The 23465-nt window shown below is 43.3% G+C and overlaps 1 protein-coding gene across 8 annotated transcripts in view; it reads left to right on the top strand.

Annotated features, from left to right (window-relative positions):
- Nucleotides 1-23465, top strand: part of ALMS1 (ALMS1 centrosome and basal body associated protein) — a 132541-nt gene that overhangs the window by 23978 nt on the left and 85098 nt on the right. For 7 of the 8 annotated variants that reach the window (XM_073342985.2, XM_073342984.2, XM_073342983.2 and 4 more), the window contains exons 2-3: nucleotides 9833-9967; nucleotides 14934-15129. In XM_073342985.2, the coding sequence (XP_073199086.2) occupies nucleotides 9833-9967; nucleotides 14934-15129 (331 nt within the window). Of the gene's footprint in view, nucleotides 1-9832; nucleotides 9968-14933; nucleotides 15130-23465 lie in introns of those variants that run through there. The other variant, XM_073342987.2, reaches the window with a different exon arrangement.

Here is a 23465-nt window from a genome sequence, read left to right as displayed (position 1 = left end):
TGGGAACTAGTTTGAGACCCTAAACTCATTTCTTATAGGCCAGCAGTCAGCCATTGGATGGCAACAAATTTCAATTTGTTAGCAGTTTGAGGCATATCTGGAAGTGTGACCTACAATTGAAAGGATCTTTATGCCATTATTGATCCCTGAATGCCTCTTTCATCAAGGTTGCCTCATCTTCATGCCTGAATTGATGGCTTGCCAGGAGCATTAGAAATACATAATTTGTGTATGCACTTATGTATTTTTATTATTAAAAATAAACAACCATCAAATGTGCTTGAACTTAAAATTCTTTGTTAGATGAACTGAAAATACTTGTTATGAGTGCCAGTATGAGAGAAATTAAAATATAAACAAACAACGTAAGGGAAAAATAGATTCCACTTTTAAGTTTTTCAGATCTAATAAATATAAGATGCAATTAGTTACGTAGGTAAGAAAATGTTTATTTAATGAGTTACAACATAAGTCTCCTTTTAAGCTTGATTTTTGTTTTACTGCATTTATTACATTAAAATTTTTTAAAATTTTTAAATTTTTATTTTAAGCATCAGCTAGGGTAAATTCTCAACCTTTGTATTAGACTGACTCTTATTTTATACTTACAGAATCTAAATAACTGAATTTCATGTATTTGTTTTTGACATCAAATCTTCATTCTGGAGTGGGGTCTGCCAAGATTGAATGCCTTACCTTGCATGTTGGGGTACAGAGACTCTCTATGAAATTGCCATAGCATTTTTTGCGATTCATATAAAGGTAAATGGAAAATACCCCACAATTTATGCAGATCTATGCAACTAAGTACAACTTTCCAAGTGAAAACCAGGAATAGGTTATGTATGACTATAGAAATGTCTATAAAAATGATTCACTGGAAGATTTTTAGCTATATTGTGCCCCTAAAAAAACTATTGTAATTCGTCTACAAGGAAGGATCTCATATGTAGTAGGTTTCGTGTCTCGTTGGTTCTACTCCTTTACCAATCCATTCCCTATTTTAGTAGAACCTGTTACGAACACCTCGAATGGAGGTTGTTTGTAACTCTGAACAAAATGTTATGGTGGGTCTTTCAAAAGTTTAAAATTGAACATAGACTTAATTAAATGTGAAGCAGGCTAGAAAAGCTGTATGTAAGTAGGCCTGGCAGTGCCGCTCCCCAGGCAGTTTCAGACAGAGGTACTTACTCCTTTATCCGTCATGTGCCAACATGTCATGTGTCATGTAGTAGTTGGGTGGGAGAGAGAGGACTTCTCCCTGAAGCAGCTTGAGGAATGGAGCTACGAGACCTGCTCTACAGCTATCTTCTTTAAACAGAAAAGCACAGGTGGGGAGAATGAGCATAGACCTGACAAGCCAAAGATGGCTTGAGGGCAGGGCCATCCTTAGGCATACGTGGCTGCATAGGGCACCTGAAAATTTGGGGCACCCCGGGTCTTCGTGTCCACCCCCCTTTTCCCCCCCACACCTATTCCTATCCCTGTTCTGACCCTTTCTGCAGGCTCCCATCACAGCTGGCTGCTGCAGCCTGGTAAGTCTTCCTCCAGAGGGGATCTAGTACTTAAAAGTGAAAAAGCCACCAGCTTGCCAGACCTATTAGCACAACATTGAAACTGTTAAAGAGCCATTCAAGTGATAATGTAGTGCCAATCTTTAAAAAAGGGAAGAAGGAGGATCCTGGGAACTACAGGCCAGTCAGCCTCACCTCAGTCCCTGGAAAAATCATGGAGCAGGTCCTCAAAGAATCAATCCTGAAGCACTTACATGAGAGGAAAGTGATCAGGAACAGCCAGCATGGATTCACCAAGGGAAGGTCATGCCTGACTAATCTAATCGCCTTTTATGATGAGATTACTGGTTCTGTGGATGAAGGGAAAGCAGTGGATGTATTGTTTCTAGACTTTAGCAAAGCTTTTGACACCGTCTCCCACAGTATTCTTGTCAGCAAGTTAAGGAAGTATGGGCTGGATGAATGCACTATAAGGTGGGTAGAAAGCTGTCTAGATTGTCGGGCTCAACGGGTAGTGATCAATGGCTCCATGTCTAGTTGGCAGCCGGTATCAAGTGGAGTGCCCCAAGGGTCGGTCCTGGGGCCGGTTTTGTTCAATATCTTCATAAATGATCTGGAGGATGGTGTGGATTGCACTCTCATCAAATTTGCGGATGATACTAAACTGGGAGGAGTGGTAGATACGCTGGAGGGGAGGGATAGGATACAGAAGGACCTAGACAAATTGGAGGATTGGGCCAAAAGAAATCTGATGAGGTTCAATAAGGATAAGTGCAGGGTCCTGCACTTAGGACGGAAGAACCCAATGCACAGCTACAAACTAGGGACCGAATGGCTAGGCAGCAGTTCTGCAGAAAAGGACCTAGGGATGACAGTGGACGAGAAGCTGGATATGAGTCAGCAGTGTGCCCTTGTTGCCAAGAAGGCCAATGGCATTTTGGGATGTATAAGTAGGGGCATAGCGAGCAGATCGAGGGACGTGATCGTTCCCCTCTATTCGACATTGGTGAGGCCTCATCTGGAGTACTGTGTCCAGTTTTGGGCCCCACACTTCAAGAAGGATGTGGATAAATTGGAGAGAGTCCAGCGAAGGGCAACAAAAATGATTAGGGGACTGGAACACATGAGTTATGAGGAGAGGCTGAGGGAGCTGGGATTGTTTAGCCTGCAGAAGAGAAGAATGAGGGGGGCTTTGATAGCTGCTTTCAACTACCTGAAAGGGGGTTCCAAAGAGGATGGCTCTAGACTGTTCTCAATGGTAGCAGATGACAGAACGAGGAGTAATGGTCTCAAGTTGCAGTGGGGGAGGTTTAGATTGGATATTAGGAAAAACTTTTTCACTAAGAGGGTGGTGAAACACTGGAATGCGTTACCTAGGGAGGTGGTTGAATCTCCTTCCTTATAGAGGTTTTTAAGGTCAGGCTTGACAAAGCCCTGGCTGGGATGATTTAACTGGTAATTGGTCCTGCTTCGAGCAGGGGGTTGGACTAGATGACCTTCTGGGGTCCCTTCCAACCCTGATATTCTATGATTCTATGATAAAAGGAGTACTTGTGGCACCGTAGAAACTAACAAATTTATTAGAGCTGTAGCTCACGAAAGCTTATGCTCTAATAAATTTGTTAATCTCTAAGGTGCCACAAGTACTCCTTTTCTTTTTGCGGATACAGACTAACAAGGCTGCTACTCTGAAACCTGTCAAGTGATAATGAAGCCATTTAACAGGCATTTGCCAGCCCCCAGGTGTACACGGTCAGTTTCTGAATTTACTGACAAAAACAGTTGTGCATTACTGTAATATTTACTCAGAACATGTTAGTCTACAGGACCTTAGTTTAAAACTTGCTTTAAAAATATTTCATTAGTGTATTACTGAAGATTATAAAATCACATCTCTAAAAAATCCTTGCATAGATTTTTAGATGCACAGTCTGAGTATTCATCTTTAGCCTTAAATGCTTGGCTCTTCAGACATATAGTTTTTTAAATAAATCCTTCAAAAGACTACCTTTGTCTAAAATACACATGCGAGCCTGGGCTGCCATTGGGCATAGGGGCACCAGTTTAATAATACTGCATAGGGCCTCATAAATCCTAAGGACGGCCCTGCTTGAGGGTGTGGGGGTACGGCATAATTACAAGAGGATTATGGTTGAGGATGGGGTGATAGGCAGAGATGACCTCCTTGATATACTCTTGTTATACTTGATATACTTTTTGCGAATACAGACTAACACTGCTGCTACTCTGAAACTTGATATACTCTGTGGTGGTGTGAAATATGGAATGAACAGTGATTGGTGGTTAAGGAGGATGGAGATGCCATGCACAATTCCCTATTGCTGTAGTCCCTCAGACCCTCAAGTAGTACTCCTAACACTCAGTCGGGGTGCTCCATGCCATGCTGAAGATGTGAAACATTGGTTCTCTCTTTTTTGAAGATCGTTTCCTGGTGCCGAGGTGGCCTGTATCTGATGGAGCTGAGGAGTTACATTACTGAAGTCTGAGAGTGAGGAGATGGGAATGGCTATGGCAGACTATGGAGGAGAGAAATGGGGGAATATTGGGAATTTGGAAAGACATCCTTTCATTGATCCCGAGTGTGGATAGGGGACAGGCTTCATCTTCCACAAGCAGGAATCTCATTCCTGCAAGTTTTGTTGGAGCTGTTATTCCTCAGAAAACAACCAAAGAGGGTGGTTGGAAGGAAAATCTGCTTCAATAGTGGAGCTCATGGTGTCACTCTAGAGTTGTGTCCAGTTGCTGTTGTGCCCATCTCTGCAGTTACAGTAAAAGGAGCCGGGGGAAGAGAAGAACGGTATCTGAATATGGCTCCAGAGCAGAGCTGTGAATTTCACTGCAGAGTCAGTTACAAGCTTTTTCTCCTTGGTTATAATTGATTGTCTTAGTGTGGAGGTGTTTATCCTCCTCTCCCTGCAACCCATTTCCCATAAATCTCAATGAAGAGACTAGGTCAGTTTCATCCCTGGAATAATTCTTTACTTGAGTTACACCAGAGGTGAATTTGGTCCTGAATGTTTACATAACATATACGTTTCTGTAGGAGTTGCAATTTTCCCCATCTTTCTGGCACTTTCTTTAGACATTTTCTCACAAGGGCGCTTTATAAGATTCCACAAGGTCATTGAGAGCTTGTGTTTGCATTTTTATCTTACCAATATGAAGCATCTGCTCTGCTGTCCCCTGGTATATCAGGTGACTTTTTTTCTTCCTACTGTCGGTTGCAGAGAAAAGTCAGGCTTGCTCGACCCGGAATAAATTAGTAAATGCTACTACAGAGTTTCACTGTCCCTCCCTGCCTTTCAGCTGAAATGTTATGTGGCAGACTCACTTATCTCTTCAGAAGCAAAGAAAATCACTTTGGATATTGAAAGATAAATTGAAGCCACAAAAGAGCATATAGGCCATCCCTGTCCATATGACCAGTAGCTCTAAATTAACGTTGTTTTTGAGAACTGTTTCACAGACATTTAATGTAAATGAACTGCTCTCAGAATCGGTGTAACACGTCTCCATTACCTTTTCCAGGACTTAGGTCAGCCATAACTCTTGCTTTGAGATTAAGCCTATGTGACGTTATTGACAGAATCTCTAACCGTATAGATCACTGTTGCAACCACTGTTATATATTTGCAGCAGATATTGTACAAAGGTTGTTGTGTGAGGTGTCTGTGGGAAGGTTATGATTTGCTGTTTATGATTATGCTATCTGTATATGTGTATCTTTTTTGTAGTTGAAGTTATGAATATTGGCTCTAAACTGTCTGTATTTCAAACTTATTCTATGCTTCTGGGTGACACCCCAGACAAGTTGGTGTCAGCTCTGCCTAGCCTGCTTGATGGCCCATTAAGGACCATCAGCTATACAACTGACCCATTGAGAGAAGGCAGATACACCTTGTGACTCAGCAAAAGGTGTGCAGGGATATGCCTGTGGACAGAACTCTAAGGTATTTTTTTGCCACGTGCTGGAATGATTGTCTTTGGAACAAAGAAAGAAAGGCCCCATGACAAGAGACTATAAAAAGCTGCTGCAGCTCCTCCATCTTGTCTTCAATCCTGCTTCTTACCTCTGGAGGGACTTTGCTACAAATGGAAGCTCTACACAAAGGACTGATGACCCATCCCAGCTGTGGATGTACTCCAGAGATTTGATTTGAACCTGCAATTTATTCTATCACTGCTACAAGCCTGAACCAAGAACTTTGCCATTACTGTATGTAATTGATTCCATTTAACCAATTCTAGCTCTCATCTATATCTTTTTTCCTTGTATGAATAAACCTTTAGATTTTAGATTCTAAAGGATTGGCAACAGCGTGATTTGTGGGTAAGATCTGATTAATATATTGACCTGGGTCTGGGGCTTGGTCCTTTGGGATAGGGAGAACCTTTTTTCTTTTATGGGGGTATTGGTTTTCATAACCATTTGTCCCCATAATGAATGGCACTGGTGGTGATACTGGGAAACTGGAGTGTCTAAGGGAATTGCTTGTGTGACTTATGGTTAGCCAGTGGAGTAAAACCAAAGTCCTCTCTGTCTGGCTCATTTGGTTTGCCTTGGTGTGCAAAGGAACCTCAACCTTGAGCTGTAACTGCCCTGCTCTGAACAATTCTGAATTGGCACTCTCAGTTGGGTTCCACCAGAACCAGCATCGTTGCAGCCTACTAGGGAGAGAATCAGATTCAAACAGTGTTATTTCCTTTTTGTTTTTGGAACGTAGTCTACATGGCGTGCTGCATCAGGAGCCATTTCTTCTCCTACTCTTGAGGATGGGATGAATTCTTTTTTCACTGCTAAGCCATGAAATGACCACTTAGCATTTTTCAGCCTCTTTGCAGCCTTGGGTACCAGTTGTCACTCATCTGGCAGCCCTATTACTCAAGCCCTGGCTCAGCCTGAATGTCACACGTTTGGCTAAATCTACTGGTTCTCAAGCTGTGGGTCAGGACTACGTTTTAATGGGATCGCCAGGACAGGCTTTAGATTTGCTGAGGCCTGGGGCCAAAGCCCAAGCCCTATTGCCCAGGGCCAAAGTCTGAGCCCCACCGCCTGGGGCCAAAGCCTGAAGGCTTCAGCCCTGGGTGGCAGGGCTTAGGCTTTGGCTTCAGCCCTGGGCAGTGAGGCTCAGTTTACAGGCCCACCGTGTGGGGCTGAAGCCCTTGAGCTACGGCTTTGGCCCCCTCCTGCCCAGGGCTGTGGGGCTCCAGAGGGCTCAAACTTTGGTCCCCCCTCCTGGGCTTGTGCAGTAATTTTTTGTTGTCAGAAGGGGATCATCGTGCAATGAAGTTTGAGAACTGCTGGGCTAAGCAATGGGCAGGAGCTGCAGTTGTGCATTCTGGAAACTAGAGACCACTGTGACATATGGTTTTTGGACACCCTTGGATGCCTGTGTGCTTCCTCTCTGGTTACTGACACTGATGGATTGAAGCATCAGCGGCAACAAAAGGAGTTGCTGTCAGTGTCTAGTGTCAGAGGACAGTAGGTGAGGGGTCTCAGTACTATCACCAAATTTGTCTCCCAGCTGAACCTCAGATCCCTTATCTTAGTCCCAGAGAGACCTCAGCAAGACCCTAAACCCCCAGAGACATGCCCCGCTCCTCCACTGGGAGTGCCTCCTTCCAATCCCCAGTCCTTCAGAGATCCCAGCTGGACCCCAAACAACTGCCCTTTTGGCAGAACCTTGCTTCCCAGACAGACCCTAGCTCCCCTCCCAGATGGCTTCTATCAACCTACACTAGCTCTCCCAGATGTCTCAGCCCCTCCCTAACCCAGAAAGAACCCAGCAACACCTAGACAGCAGACATGCACTTCAGCTACCCCAGACACTCTCCAACAGCACTCCCCCTACGCTACCCCAGCACCCCAATACACTCTGTCTAGATTGGCTTGGGTTTGATGCTTCTCTTCTGGACTAGTGCTTTTCTTGTCTTAGGGAGTAATTTTGTTTCAGTTGAATCTCAGTATAATACACTACAGATTTCATTTTACACTTTCATGCTGGTGTGATTGGAACGGGCTGCCTCGCCTGTGAAGCTGGTTCCAGGATTACTAGGAGCTTAGACAACTGCACGGATTCCCTCTTGATGTATTATAGAGAAGAAATGTGACTCCAACCACAAAATAGCTTCATCTGGTGTCTCATGAAGGCAAAAAGCCCTGTGACAGGTGTTTTTTGCAGGCGCAAGGCAAACTTATTTTTTCCCCAAGAAATACCCTAAACATTTTTCAGGGTCCTACAGTTACATATATAAACTTCAAAAAGAACAGGAATATTTGTGGCACCTTAGAAACTAACAAATTTATAAGAGCATAAGCTTTCCTGGGCTACAGCCCACTTCATTGGATTATAGAATGGAACATACAGTAAGAAAATACACACACATACACACAAGGTGGAAGTTGCCATACAGACTGTAAGAGGCTAGTTAATTAAGATGAGCTATTATCAGCAGGAGAAAAAAACTTTAGTACTGATAATCAAGATGGCCCATTTAGACAATTGACAAGAAGGTGTCAGGATACTTAACATGGGGAAATAGATGCAATATGTGTAATGACCCAGCCATTCCCAGTCTCTATTCAAACCCAAGTTAATGGTATCTAGTTTGCATATTAATTCAAGCTCAACAGTTTCTCGTTGGAGTCTGTTTTTGAAGCTTTTCTGTTGCAAAATTGCCACCCTTAAATCTTTTACTGAGTGGCCAAAGAGGTTGAAGTGTTCTACCAGTTTTTGAATGTTATGATTCCTGATGTCAGATTTGTGTCCATTTATTCTTTTGCGTGGAGACTGTCCGGTATGCCCATTGTACATGGCAGAGGGGCATTGCTGGCACATGATGGCATATATCACATTGGTAGATGTGCAGGTGAACGAGCCCCGATGGCGTGGCTAATGTGATTAGGTCCTATGATGGTGTCACTTGAATAAATATGTGGACAGAGTTGGCATCGGATTTTGTTGCAAGGATAGGTTCCTGGGTTAGGGTTTGTGTTGTGTGGGGTGTAGTTGCTGGTGAGTATTTGCTTCAGGTTGGGGGGCTCTCTGTAAGCATGGACTGGTCTGTCTCCCAAGATCTGAGAGTGTGAGGGATCATTTTTCAGGATAGATTGTAAATCTTTGATAATGCGCTGGAGAGGTTTTAGTTGGGGGCTGAAGGTGACAGCTAGTGGCGTTCTGTTATTTTCTTTGTTGGGCCTGTCCTGTAGTCGGTGACTTCTGGGTACTCTTCTGGCTCTGTCAATCTGTTTTTTCACTTTAGCAGGTGGTTATTGTAGTTTTAAGAATGCTTGATAGAGATCTTGTAGGTGTTTGTCTCTGTCTGAGGGATTGGAGCAAATGCGGTTGTATCTTAGAGCTTGGCTGTAGACAATGGATTGTGTGGTGTGTCCTGGATGGAAGCTGGAGGCATGTAGGTAAGTATAGTGGTCAGTAGGTTTCCGGTGTAAGGTGGTGTTTATGTGACCATCACTATTAGCACAGTAGTATCTAGGAAATGGACCGCTTGTGTGGACTGGTCTCGGCTGAGGTTGATGGTGGGATGGAAATTGTTGAAATCATGGTGGAATTCCTCAAGGGCTTCTTTTCCATGGGTCCAGATGATGAAGATGTCATCAATGTAGCGCAAATAGAGTAGTGGCGTTAGGGGACGAGAGCTAAGGAAGCGTTGTTCTAAGTTGGCCATAAAAATGTTAGCGTACTGTGGGGCCTTGTGGTGTTTTCTGGAAGATCACCGATGGATTGTAGTTTCCTCTATACCAACATTCCACACACAGATGGACTACAAGCCATCGGGAACAGTATCCCCGATAATGTCACGGCAAACCTGGTGGCTGACCTTTGTGACTTTGTCCTCACCCATAACTATTTCACACTTGGGGACTTTATATACACCTTCAAGTCAGCGGTACTGCTATGGGTACCCGCATGGCCCCACAGTATGCCAACATTTTTATGGCTGACTTAGAACAATGCTTCCTTAGCTCTCTGTGAATTGCACAATGCTGCATGAATAGGGAAAGATAATCTCCTGACTCATGCAAGTAATCGTCTTATGTACAGAACATGATATTTCATTGCTACTATTTTAGCGTGTAAAACTAGAAACGTTATGCACAAATTAACTTTCCCCCTTTGCACCTCCAGCTACAGCATGTGTTTCTTATCTCATTAGTTTGGGCCAGCAACTATCTGCTTTTACAGATATTGCATAGTACATTACAACTTAAATGGCTCTGTACCTCAAAGGATCATGAAAATAAATTCTTACTTCTCTCTTTAAAAAAATGATTTTAGCCTATTGCTACAACACCACCACACCGTGGATGGAAGGAAGAGTTGTTAAGCCAAAGCAGCAGTGGGACCCAGATTTCAACTGCCAGTGGGATCTCCTTGGGAGAAGCAATCCGACAGAGATCTGCCGTTAATCAGGTATTTCAAATATACCTTTAGTAGATCGTTGTTTATCCAAATAGAATCAGACAAGGAGTTCACTTACCTGAAATCCTGTGTATCCAGGTGAGAGATCTGTAATGCAATTGATACATGTTGGGAATACAGCCAAAGACTGTGATCCTGCAAACATTTATGCATGTTCCTAACTTCACATAATGTTAGTGGTCCCATTGAAACTAATGGTCCTCTTCACTGTCTAAAATTTAGCACATGCATAAGTATTTGTAGGATAGAGGCCTATTTTTGGCTATTGAGGGTTTTCTGATGAGAAAATGGTTAATTTTTAGTTTTTAGTTATCTTAAATTAGTTTGTAAGTTCTTCGTGTCAAGCATGATGTTTTTAAGTGTTTGTTGAGTACCAAGTACACTCTTGATTGGTTCCTCTGGGTGTTCCACAATACAAATAATAAGAAAATTAGTTTTCTTACTTACATCTTTTATTTCTCACAAAGGAGGGCATCCACTGGTCTAAATATGACTTTTGGATTAGACTTACTCATTCTACCATGATGGAATCAACTTCAGCTTTTTCCCCTCTGCTTCTTTCCTTCTTTGAGTTCAGACTTTTGCTGGTGGATTGATGCAACAATCTTTAAAGCAACACACTTTAATGCCATATGATTACTTCCAAAGAACTACATGAACTAGTAGAAAACAGTTAATAAAACTGTAGTAAATTATAAGATAAATAGAAAGAAAGGAATAACACCAAAAAAACTCTCAATTTTTATCAGGGACATTTTGATTTATAAGGCAAGTCTGTAATTTTACTTTATTAAAATAAATTACTCAATACATTAGCCTAATACTTCTGTTAGAGTAGGTATGGTGAGTATTACATTAAAACACAGCAATGTCTTAAATATCTCTGTCAAGTCCCTATTTTAAATTTAAAAATAAAACACTAATTTTTCAAAAGCAATAATTTTTTTTCTAATGTTTGCCATTAGAGGTATGATCTAGATAGCCATCCAAAAATATTTTTTCCTACTTTGTTGATTTGTGCATATGTCAGTCAAGATCCTACAGATGTCAAAAGTGGCTTTGGAGTTTCAGATAGGTCAGGTGATGACCAGCTTGCACAGTTGAGAGATCATGTGGAATTTTTTTTATTACAGAGCTGGCTGTTTGTTTCATGCAGCATATTACAATAAAAACTGTTCTATCTGGCACTTTGCCAACCAGAAAACTCTATAAACAGGCATTTCTGATCTTCATTGAAATTCCAGTTTATAGTCCGGTTGGTACAGGTCTGGCAGGGTGTTGGGGCACGGGAGGGGTGTGGAGCGCAAGCTCTGGGAGGGAGTTTGGGTGTGGGAGGGAGCTCAGGGCAGTGGGTTTGGGCACAGGAGGGGGTGCAGGCTGTTGGATCTGGGGTGGGGGCGCTGACCTCAGGGGGCTCCCTGCAAGTGGCGACCTGTCCCAGCTGCTCCTGGACAGAGGCATGGCAGGTGGCTCTGTGCGCTGTCTTCGCCCACAGGCGCTGCCCCCACAGCTCCCAAGGCCATTGTTCCCAGCCAATGGGTCCTGTGGAGCTAGTGCTTGGGGCAGGACGGGGGCACTGTGCAGAGCTGCCTGCTATGCCTCCACCTAGGAGCAGCCAGGATAGGTCGCTGCCTGAGGTGAGTGCCCACTGCATCTGGCACCCCAACCCGCTGCCCCGAGCCCCCTTGCGCATCCAAACTCCCTCCCAGAGCTGCACCCAAACCCCCCAGCCCCGCACTCAAATTCCCTCCCTCCTAATTAACTGGCATTTTGCACTTACTGGCACCCCCCATTTCCCCAACATGCCAGATAAAATAGCTTTTACTGTAGTATGTTTCCTTAGCAAAGCCATAGTGGTATTCAGGTGGGGAGGTTTTTTGTTGATTCTGTGACATACCCAGTGTACAATCCAGACTAATGAGTACCTGTGTGTCCCCTGCCCTCTAAACTGTGGTGCCCTTTACACGGCTTTGCTGCTGTAGCCTCCAGTCTGGAATGCTCACAAACAGCCTCCCACATACAAGTCACTCCCAGCTATGTCAGAGTGTGTGCTGTAGCCAACCAGCCACACATTGGTTCTTACCAGCTTTGGTTATAATATGGGGTGACCCCAACACACCACCAGTCCTAGATTTCCCCCCAGCAATGTATGTCCTGTATTGCCCAGCCCTCTCCTGGACAATACAAATTCATATAAAGTCTGTATTTCTTTAATAGAAATAATATGCACACTTTGTTACCCCAAATTGAGTTTCCCAGACACTTCCATTCAAACACATTGGATTAGATAAAACACTAAACCAACTTTATGAACTATAAAGAGAGAGATTTTAAGTGAATACAAGTAATAAGGCATAAAAATCAGAATTGGTTACAAGAAAAATTGACGAGCTAGTTTAGTGAAACTTTGAAGTGGATTCTTCTGAAGATTACCTCTCAAAGCAAAGTTCATTCAAACAGTGAGGAAGGCGACATGGAGTATGATGATCAAGGAGACACCATGCTCTTTCTCCCCGCTTGTTTGCTAAAATGCATATTTGATCTGCTCTGCTTCCCCTGCTGTCTTACTGGCCCTGTTTACTACTTATATGTAAATTGAGGTAAATACACAGTACTTTGTTTAGGACAGATCTGATTAATAACCGTTGGCGATGTAGTGTAGTTGTAGCCGTGCAGGGCTGTGTGGTTTTGAACATGTGCTAATAACATCATATGGGGATTTAATTTTACATATAATGTTGCTATATATATTTCATCATGATATTATTTACCAGTGAGTTATGAGTTTTCAAGTGGTACCTCACAAGGCCTATTTTGTACAAAGATGATTATGGTAGTCTGTAGGATGTGAATACAGGGGTGTGTTCAATCACAGGGGAACTTTAGCTAGCCTCTAACAAGAAGGAATCCAGGTAGTTCCCCAAGACGATATAGTCTTCCATCACTTACTGCCGTCCTACCTGATTTACACTGCAAACTTAACGTTGCCTTCCAATAAAATATATCCAAAACTATATGCCAGGGTCAAATAACAAATTATTAGAAATTGATGTCTTGAATAAGAATTAAGATTTATAATCCCCCAGTAATTTATTTTTTGACCTTTTGCTTTTTTTTTTTTTTTTTTCAAATTTTATTTGGAGGCAGAGTTCAGTTTGGGTGGGTGATATTGAGTGATGAGAGACTTGTGGTAGTGGGGGAAATGACTGGATACTTCAACTGTTCATTTGCAGGTTTTGTAACTTTTTTTTTAAAAGTATTTTTGTGTAGAAAGTGTATTTGAGGGGGAGAGTTAACTGGGCTCCTTTGAAACACATTTTCAACCTTTAATTTTTTGGGGGCAAAAGTTTTTGGTTTACAAAATTCCCTGGATTCTTAAAATAAAAAGTGCCAATGTTTAAATTGGGCTGGCATTCAAGATTTGCTGGAGGGGACCTTTGCTCAGTCAGGTAATATGTGGCCCATCAAAGCAGGGTGCTGTCCTCTAAATGTTTGCAAATCTGTAGGAGGTATGTTGGTGGAGGGAGTTGTACCTTAGTGGAATACGGGGATGCTGGACATTGGAGAGGATTGGAGGCTTTTATCCAGATGGAAAACTTGAAGAAAACTTATTGTTCCTCTCTCCCTTATCTTCAGGTTCCCTGTGCTCACTCAATATTTTGTTCCCCGCACTTACCTCCCATGCCTTTTCTTAAACCGTGGACCTAGTAGTAAGGGGTTGAAGGCTAAGTTCCCTGTAAGCTGTGTGGCCACACAGCCGGCTATCAAGGGCCATGCAGGCGGGGAGAGGTGCCTTTTCCCCCGGCCCCAGTTCCGGAGCTACTGGGGCCGGGGAAAGGCGCCTCTTCCCCTGGCCCCGGGCTGCTGCAGCGAGAGATGGCTGGGGAGAGTCCTCTCTCCCTGCTGCAGCCCCCAGGCAGCCTGCACCCCAAACTCCTCATCTCCGGTCCCACCCCAGAGGCCCTCACCCACCCCATCCCAACCTTCTGCCCCAGCTCTGAGCCCCCTCCAGCACCCCAAACCCCTCATCCTCAGCCCTACCCCAGAGCCCACGCCCCAAGCAAGAGCCCTCACCCCCCACACACAACAACCGTCTGCCCTAGCCCTGAGCCCCTTCTCGCAACTCCCAAACCCTTTGTCCCAGGCCCCACCCCAGAGCTCACACCCCCAGCCAGAGCCATCACCCCCCCGCACCTCTGCCCCAGCCGTGAGCCCCCTCCCACACTCCGAACCTCTTGACCCCACCCCTGCCACACATCAACTCCATATTGGTGCACATAACAAAATTCATTCGCACATGGATGTAAAAAATTAGAGGGAACATTGGTTGAAGGCCTTTCTTAACCCCTTTCCCTCCTCTGCAATTCATGTTGCCTTCTGTCTTAGCCCTATGGAGGCTCTGTCTTCTACCAAGTACAATGCTCATTGCACGCTTTAGTAATTATGAGTGAACATTGTTGGTGACTTTTTGTCAGACTTCTGGTGCGTTCTGTTACCCACACTTAAAGGGTAGGACATTCACCTTGTAATCCTTGATTGTGCAGTTGGGAGATCCTTTTGAAAATGTGACATCCCAAAAGGGCTTTCCTTCTCTTAAAGAATCATCCTGCAAGGAAATTGACCAGCGTTGACTGGTACAAGGGCCATATTTGTAATGCTGTTGAGTCACATTCAAAGTTTATATCGGAGTGAAGTCTGTTTTTAATGCACCAGTGATATTGCATGCTTCTCTTTACCACATTTGGATTTAACTGTCTTGCTTTGGTTGGGGCCTTTATTTATACCTGAGTAGATAGGAATATATTCAAGACATTTAAATAGAAGAACAGTCTGTTTATACTATAAAATACATTTTAATGCAATAATAATACAAATAGCTTATTATTAAACTTTTGATTTTGGAAGCAAAAGTAAGACTAATGAAAAATTAAAGAATTTTTCTTCCAAATTGTTGTAGGGAATGGAGTCATGGTATCAGCTTCCAGTAGAAATGGATGTCAGCCATCTAGCGGCAACATCAGGAATGAGGTTGGGCCTGACTGGTGGTGGAAATGACTTGACAGAGTTCCCTACTCTGGAGGAAGGCTTGTTGACTCCGACAGAAGAGCTTGGAAGGCAGCATACAGGGGACATGGCACACACTCCGCTATTGGGTATATTGAATAATCTTTTAACAAGATAAGCTTAGTTGCTTACTGAGCATTCACAATCCTTAGCATGGATTTAATTTAGTACAGCTCTGATCAATGGTTTTTCAAAATAAATCCTATGTAGTTTTGTTGTCAAGGTCCATCTTTGGAATGAGGAACCTGACCGCTTGTATCTTACTTTAGCAAGAGAACCTGTTATCTTTAGTGTTTGAACAAAATTCCAGTCTTGGTAACTATAATTAGAAAGGCAAGGATAGTATAGTTTAGTGAACTCAGAGTTGGGGGTTCCTAACTAGATGATATAATGGTTCCTGCAGGCCTTAGAATCATAGAATCATAGAATATCAGGGTTGGAAGGGACCTCAGGAGGTCATCTAGTCCAACCCCCTGCTCAAAGCAGGACCAATCCCCAATTTTTGCCCCAGATCCCTAAATGGCCCCCTCAAGGATTGAACTCACAACCCTGGGTTTAGCAGGCCAATGCTCAAACCACTGAGCTATCCCTCCCCCCTTAAAACCACTGAGCTCTCCCTCCCCCCCTTAAAAACATATGAGTTGTAATGCTGCTTCTGCAAGTGGATTGCACTGTGACCTTGGGCAAGTCACTTAACCTCTTTGCCTCACTGTCTCCACTTGCAAAGGGGGAGTAATCCTTAGCAAGGTTGAAGATGAAGTAGTCCAATATGTATAGTGTTTTGATAATGTAAACCACTAAGCGATAAGCGTATATAATTCCCTATGTAAAAAATCGTTCTCTTCTGAAGTGGGTAAAGTATTCTTCGTTTTCTCTGCACTTGTTGTGCAGTGTTGTAATACATTTCACTGGTGGGAAAAATAATCTACATTTATAGTGTTTTGAAACTTTCATTGAAAGGTGCTATATAAACATAAGTTGTTATCAAGCTTCAGCTAGGTCAATGACTTAATGTTGCATAAGATTTTTATTTTCAGTTACAAAAGGCATCTGAATAATAATTATTTCTCAAGAATTTTAGCTAGAAATACCTTATCATGGTAAGACTTATACAAATCTTTTTATTTGAATGTATCAGATTTTAAGGTCAGGCTTGACAAAGCCCTGGCTGGGATGATTTAATTGGGGATTGGTCCTGCTTTTGAGCAGGGGGTTGGACTAGGTGACCTCCTGAGGTCCCTTCCAACCCTGATATTCTCTGATTCCTCTTGGATATACAGTAAAAGCTTTGTTATCCAGCATGTTGGGGGAGTGGGGCATGCCAGTAAGTCAAAAATTCCAGTTAACTAAGAGAGAGGGAGTTTGAGTATGGGAGGGGGCTCAGGGCTGGGCGTTGGGGCGCAAGAGAGGGTGCGGAGCATGGGCTCTGGGAGGGACTTTGGGTGGGGGAGGAGGCTCAGGGCAGGGGGTTGGGACACGGGAAGGGTTTTGGGCTACCGTATCCAGGCGGTGCTCACCTCAAGGCATATCCTATTGCTAGTAACTCAGTCATTGCACGCATGCAATCAAAGAGGCTGCTATGGTAGAAGAATACACTCAAATGAATTCCTTAAATGACTTAAAAAGAAAAGGAGTACTTCTGGCACCTTAGAGACAAACAGATTTGTTTGAGCATAAGCTTTCGTGAGCTACAGCTCACTTCATCGGATGCATTCAGTGGAAAATGCAGTGGGGATATTTATATACATGGAGAACATGAAACAATGGGTATTTCCATACACACTGTAAGGAGAAGTTTCAGAGTAGCAGCCGTGTTAGTCTGTATTCGCAAAAAGAAAGGGAGGACTTGTGGCACCTTAGAGACTAACCAATTGCCACAAGTACTCCTTTTCTTTTTACTGTAAGGAGAGTGATCACTTAAGGTGGGCTATTTCTAGCAGTTGACAAGAACATCTGAGGAACAGCGGGGGGGGGGGGGGGGGATAGTTTTACTTTGTGTAATGACCTATCCACTCCCAGTCTTTATTCAAGCCTAAGTTAATTGTATCCAGTTTGCTAATTAATTCCAATTCAGCAGTCTCTCGTTGGAGTCTGTTTTCAAAGTTTTTTTGTTGAAGAATTGCAACTTTTAGGTCTGTAATTGAGTGACCAAAGAGATTGAAGTGTTCTCCAATTGGTTTTTGAATGTTATAATTCTTGACATCTGATTTGTGTCCATTTATTCTTTTACGTAGAGACTGTCCAGTTTGGCCAATGTACATGGCAGAGGGGCATTGCTGGCACATGATGGCATCTATCACATTGGCAGATGTGCAGGTGAATAAGCCTCTGATAGTGTGGCTGATGTGATTAGGCCCTATGGTGGTGTCCCCTGAATAGATATGTAGACACAGTTGGCAACGGGCTTTGTTGCAAGGATAGGTTCCTGGGTTAGTGGTTCTGTTGTGTGGTGTGTGGTTGCTGGTGAGTATTTGCTTCAGGTTGTGGGGCTGTCTGTAAGCAAGGACTGGCCTGTCTCCCAAGATCTGTGAGTGTGATGGGTCGTCCTTCAGGATAGGTTGTAGATCCTTAGGTTTGAATAGAGACTGGGAGTGGATGGGTCATTACACAAAGTAAAACTATTTCCCCATGTTTATTCCTCCCCCCTCTCTCCCTCCCTCCCCCCCGCTGGTAATAGCTCACCTTAAGTGATCGCTCTCCTTACAGGGTGTATGGTAACACCCATTGTTTCATGTTCTCTATGTATATAACTCTCCCCACTGTATTTTCCACTGAATGCATCCGATGAAGTGAGCTGTAGCTCACGAAAGCTTATGCTCAAATAAATTTGTTAGTCTCTGAGGTGCCACAAGTCCTCCTTTTCTTTTTGCGAATACAGACTATCATAGAATCATAGAATCATAGAATATCAGGGTTGGAAGGGACCCCAGAAGGTCATCTAGTCCAACCCCCTGCTCAAAGCAGGACCAATTCCCAGTTAAATCATCCCAGCCAGGGCTTTGTCAAGCCTGACCTTAAAAACCTCTAAGGAAGGAGATTCTACCACCTCCCTAGGTAACGCATTCCAGTGTTTCACCACCCTCTTAGTGAAAAAGTTTTTCCTAATATCCAATCTAAACCTCCCCCACTGCAACTTGAGACCATTACTCCTCGTTCTGTCATCTGCTACCATTGAGAACAGTCTAGAGCCATCCTCTTTGGAACCCCCTTTCAGGTAGTTGAAAGCAGCTATCAAATCCCCCCTCGTTCTTCTCTTCTGCAGACTAAACAATCCCAGCTCCCTCAGCCTCTCCTCATAACTCATGTGTTCCAGTCCCCTAATCATTTTTGTTGCCCTTCGCTGGACTCTCTCCAATTTATCCACATCCTTCTTGAAGTGTGGGGCCCAAAACTGGACACAGTACTCCAGATGAGGCCTCACCAATGTCGAATAGAGGGGAACGATCACGTCCCTCGATCTGCTCGCTATGCCCCTACTTATACATCCCAAAATGCCATTGGCCTTCTTGGCAACAAGTGCACACTGCTGACTCATATCCAGCTTCTCGTCCACTGTCACCCCTAGGTCCTTTTCTGCAGAACTGCTGCCTAGCCATTCGGTCCCTAGTCTGTAGCTGTGCATTGGGTTCTTCCGTCCTAAGTGCAGGACCCTGCACTTATCCTTATTGAACCTCATCAGATTCCTTTTGGCCCAATCTTCCAATTGGTCTAGGTCCTTCTGTATCCTATCCCTCCCCTCCAGCGTATCTACCACTCCTCCCAGTTTAGTATCATCCGCAAATTTGCTGAGAGTGCAATCCACACCATCCTCCAGATCATTTATGAAGATATTGAATAAAACCGGCCCCAGGACCGACCCCTGGGGCACTCCACTTGACTAACATGACTGCTACTCTGAAACCTGTCATTAAATAACTTACACCTGTTTAGGGCGAAAGCATCTCATCAGAAATCATGCGGTGATTATGAAGGATGTAAAAGAGTGCATTCAATGAAAAAAATATATTGTGTGCTAGCGGGTAGAGGGACATTTATCATAATTGGATGACATGTTAAAAGAATCCACTTTTGTGATATTCCAGGGATCTAAAAGTGCTTAGCTGAGTAAAATTAGCTCTCATGGTGCAAACTCAGCTTGCCCTTGCCTACACGGAGAGGTGGTCTACACTGAGAAAATACATCATGTTAGAATATGACCTTGAGGAGCAGTGGTAAATAAATGCAATGATGAACACAACTTAGCACTCATTGTCAACAAGTATGGTTTTGTTTAACATTGTGTCAGTTGGTCTGGCTTAACTCTAGGGTATTCAGTATACCCAAGTTTTCCATTAAATGGATGTAAGGTAGAGACTATCTGCTATTGACAAATAAAACTTGGCACTATGTTAACTTCAGTAGCTGTAACACTTCTGGTAAAGCAAATTTAAAAATGATGGCTGCCTCTTTATCCTTCGTAGAAAGAAGAACCAATATTTTGTTTGGTCTTCTTCAGCTGAGGCAGGAGAAGAGCCGTGGAAATTGTCTGAGGGTAATTTGTTTGTTCAGTATATTACTGATGTGCCTTACGGTTAACTATGATCAGTTGTCAAGATGTTAAACATGGCATTTGGTGTCCACACTGTGTAGTAAGCCCTGTTCAACTTCTTGTTAGTGACTGTGACGCCTTAGGATGGTATTCTAGTGCAATGTAATTTCCTAGGGTAAGTAAGCCCTTACGTCTCGGCATTGATGCAGCTATACTGATTACTGAACATGGACTTTGAGTGGTTTCAGAGTAGCAGCCGTGTTAGTCTGTATTCGCAAAAAGAAAAGGAATACTATTGGCACCTTAGAGACTAACCAATGTATTTGAGCATAAGCTTTTGTGAGCTACAGCTCACTTCAAATAAATTGGTTAGTCTCTAAGGTGCCACTAGTACTCCTTTTCTTTCTAGACTTTCTGAGTGAAGACCAGACCTGAATTTCTTTGCCTCAGTTTTTTCTTCTGTAAAGAAAACTCTTCTCTATCTTGCAAGGTGGTGTGAGGCTTAATTAAATGTTTGAGCAGCCTTACAATGAAAAGTGCTATATGTTTTCAGCGTTATTACTGGTTCACTATAACCAAAGTTGCAACTTAATGTATTGAATAAATATAGGTTTCAGAGTAGCAGCCATGTTAGTCTTCGATTCTATTTTGCAGTATATGGAGTTTCATTGTAAAGTCATAGAAGTTAGAGAAGGATGAGACCCATTAGCTTATATTATCCAATTCATTTCCCTTCCAATTCATCTTTCCAATGCAACATTTCCCTCTTGGTACTTTTCTAGAGCTTTGTCCAGTATAAATGTCCAAAGATTCTGCTACTTTGGGGACTATTGCATCGTGAAGAAAACCTCCTGATACTTGGCTAAATTTTCTCTTTCTAAATTTTATCCTGTTACTTCTATTTACACTGTCCATAAGAGAGTGCAGAGCTTGATTGTGATGTGATATTGAAGACTCTCGAGGTACTTTAGGAAGCAGTGACTAAAAAACTGCATGTGTAGAGAGTGCATAGGTTGATACCATACACGTTAAGCAGTAGCTCAACACACAAGCTTGAATTTTCAGAATTGTTTTATTGGGGGGAAATATTGGTTCTAACAATATTGGTTGTAACAACAACATTTCTCTTTTTTTAAAAGTGTTTTGAATCTGTAACTCTGCCTTGCAGCTTCCTTTTAAATGCCATTATGAAATTTGTATTGAGGTCACCTGATCTACATATAGAGCAAACTGACAAAGCCAAGAAAGTTCTGTTTTGTTTTTGCCTTTCTCTTTAATCTTCCATGAACAGCAATTTGATTCTGGCATTCAGATTTGTCAGTAGACTGTAAGATAAAGTAGCATGCCCATGTTTGCTTGCTCGGTAAATTCAACTGTGAGAAGGCTTTTGACCTTTAGAGTGACAGCAGGAAGAATTACTGTTTTGACACAAGATACTCAAAGAGTGTTGCGCTGACGTCACTTGCTGCTTTGAGCATCATGCACCTGCTTTTCTGCCCACAAAACCTAGGGTACATCTTGGTGTAATGATCCCTTAAATCATCATAAGCAGCCAGAATATGATAGTGATGATCTTTCTGTTCCTGAAGTAAATAAGTGATCAAAAATGTGATGATTCAGGCAGCATAAAATTAGAAAACCTTAAAAAATACTGAGGGGAGAGGAAGATGCATTTTTTAAAACTGATAGGACTGTGTTTGTGTAAGGAATTAGTTCTGTAGCCTTAAACCCTTAGAACACTGGCTTAGTGCAAGGTATTTAACCCCTTGGGGCGTGTTTAACCAGCCAGCTTCCTTGGTTTCCAGTTAGCCTCTAGGGGGCACTGTATTGAGGAAGGAAGGATTCAGGCTGCTGGAAGATGGGTCTAAGATCAGACTATACTAAATTTGACCGGCTCCTCTTCCTCTTGGCTGAGAATTTCTCCTTCCTTTGCCACTTGTTCTCTAGCTTGCCTCCCTGACCCACTCAGTTGTTTGCTGCTGGTCACTGACCACTGCCATCAGTCCCCTAAGGCTGGACACCTATGGGGGAAATGAGATGCATTGGTCATCCAGCCCAGGAAAGAACTGACATGGAGCGAAGAGTCACTCCATGCAGGGAACAGGCCAGTAGCTCAGAGGTGGCTGACTGCTTTAAGGCAGGGGGTGGGGAGGTAGGAAGCAGAGAGAGAGAGGGAAGTTGACGACTTAGAGGTAGGGAGAACAAGACAGAGTTTACTTTTCTGCTTAAAACTTTTCTGTTTATTACTCCTCTCATAGTAATAAATTGAGATGCCTCAATGCAAGGCCAATTTAAAGAAAATGAAAGTGTATTCCAGCTTGTAGACTTAATAATTAGTCACAATAACTTTAAAGCCAGGGAAACAGACATGTACGGTGAGATGTTTTGGGATATTTCTGATGATCCCCCACAAACAGATCCTTTGCTGTCATTACATGCCCTTTGCCTTTTTAACTGCCATGTATTCCATATCACCTCTCCCTTCTCACACACTTGTCTTGCCTTCTTTCAAGCTGCCTTCTGCACCTGGCATTCTGTGCTATCAAAGAGCACTAAGCACATACCCACTGTACTTCCAAATGCTATCTCAAAAGTTCCTACAGTCATACATAGTAAACCATGGTAGAAAAATGGGTATTTCTTAACATTATACTGAAAATTAGGGTGAGAGAGAGAATGGAGGGGGCAGAGGACAGAACTTTTCTGTGGGTGTCCCAGTCTAATCTGTTTAGACTGTAAGCTCTGAGGCATGGACTGAGGTATTTAGTGTCTTGTACCGTAGTAGAGACAGCAGCTGAGATACAATGAATTATTTGACATTGCTTTGTGATCACATTATTATTATGGATGGGGGGAATGACCCATATTCTGGGCCGCTTTTGCTCTATGATTTTGTGGCTGTGGAATTATCTCAGTCTGTATAATCATCTCCTCACTGCATAATGGAGCCACCCTTGCCTCCACTTCTCCCCCTCCCCCCCCCCCCCAAAAATTAAAATCCCTACATCAATTCTAAAATGTATTGTGATGGGTTGTCACCCCCAAGATCCAGTCTGGGAGCTGTGGGAACCACTGTGGGCTCTAACCCTCCAGTTGTGCTGGCCCTTTTCTCTCACTGGTGAAGATTCAGACAGCCTCACCATGCCCTTTTATCGTAAGTATGTAAGAATGGCCATACTGGGTCAGACTAAAGGTCCATCTAGCCCAGTATCCTGTCTTCCGACAGTGGCCAGTGCCAGATGCCCCAGAGGGAATGAACAGAACAGGTGGTCATCAAATGATCCATCTCCTGTCGCCCATTCCCAGCTTCTGGCAAAAAATCAACACAACAGCAGGTGGCGCCACACACCCAACTGAGCTACCTCAGGTTTCAGAGTATCAGCCGTGTTAGTCTGTATTCGCAGAAAGAAAAGGAGTACTTGTGGCACCTTAAAGACTAACCAATTTATTTGAGTATAAGCGTTCGTGAGCTACAGCTCACTTCATTGGATGCATGCAGTGGAAAATACAGTGGGGCGATTTATATACATAGAGAATGTGAAACAATGGGTGTTACCATACACCCTGTAAGGAGAGTGATCAGGTAAGGTGAGCTATTACCAGTAGGAGAGCCGGGGGGGGGGACGGGGACGGACCTTTTGCAGTGATAATCGAGGTGGGCCATTTCCAGCAGTTGACAAGAACGTCTGAGGAACAGTGGGAGGTGTCGGGGGGAGGAATAAACATGGGGAAATAGTTTTACTTGTGTCACCCCTAGGTCCTTTTCCGCAGAACTGCCGCCTAGCCATTCGGTCCCTAGTCTGTAGCTGTGCATTGGGTTCTTCCGTCCTAAGTGCAGGACCCTGCACTTATCCTTATTGAACCTCATCAGATTTCTTTTGGCCCAATCCTCCAGTT

The sequence above is a fragment of the Lepidochelys kempii genome, chromosome 4 (assembly GCF_965140285.1).
Source record: "Lepidochelys kempii isolate rLepKem1 chromosome 4, rLepKem1.hap1, whole genome shotgun sequence".
Taxonomy (NCBI): Eukaryota; Metazoa; Chordata; order Testudines; family Cheloniidae; genus Lepidochelys; species Lepidochelys kempii.
Note: the sequence above shows the minus strand (reverse complement) of the source record. Positions and strands in the feature narration are given on the sequence as shown.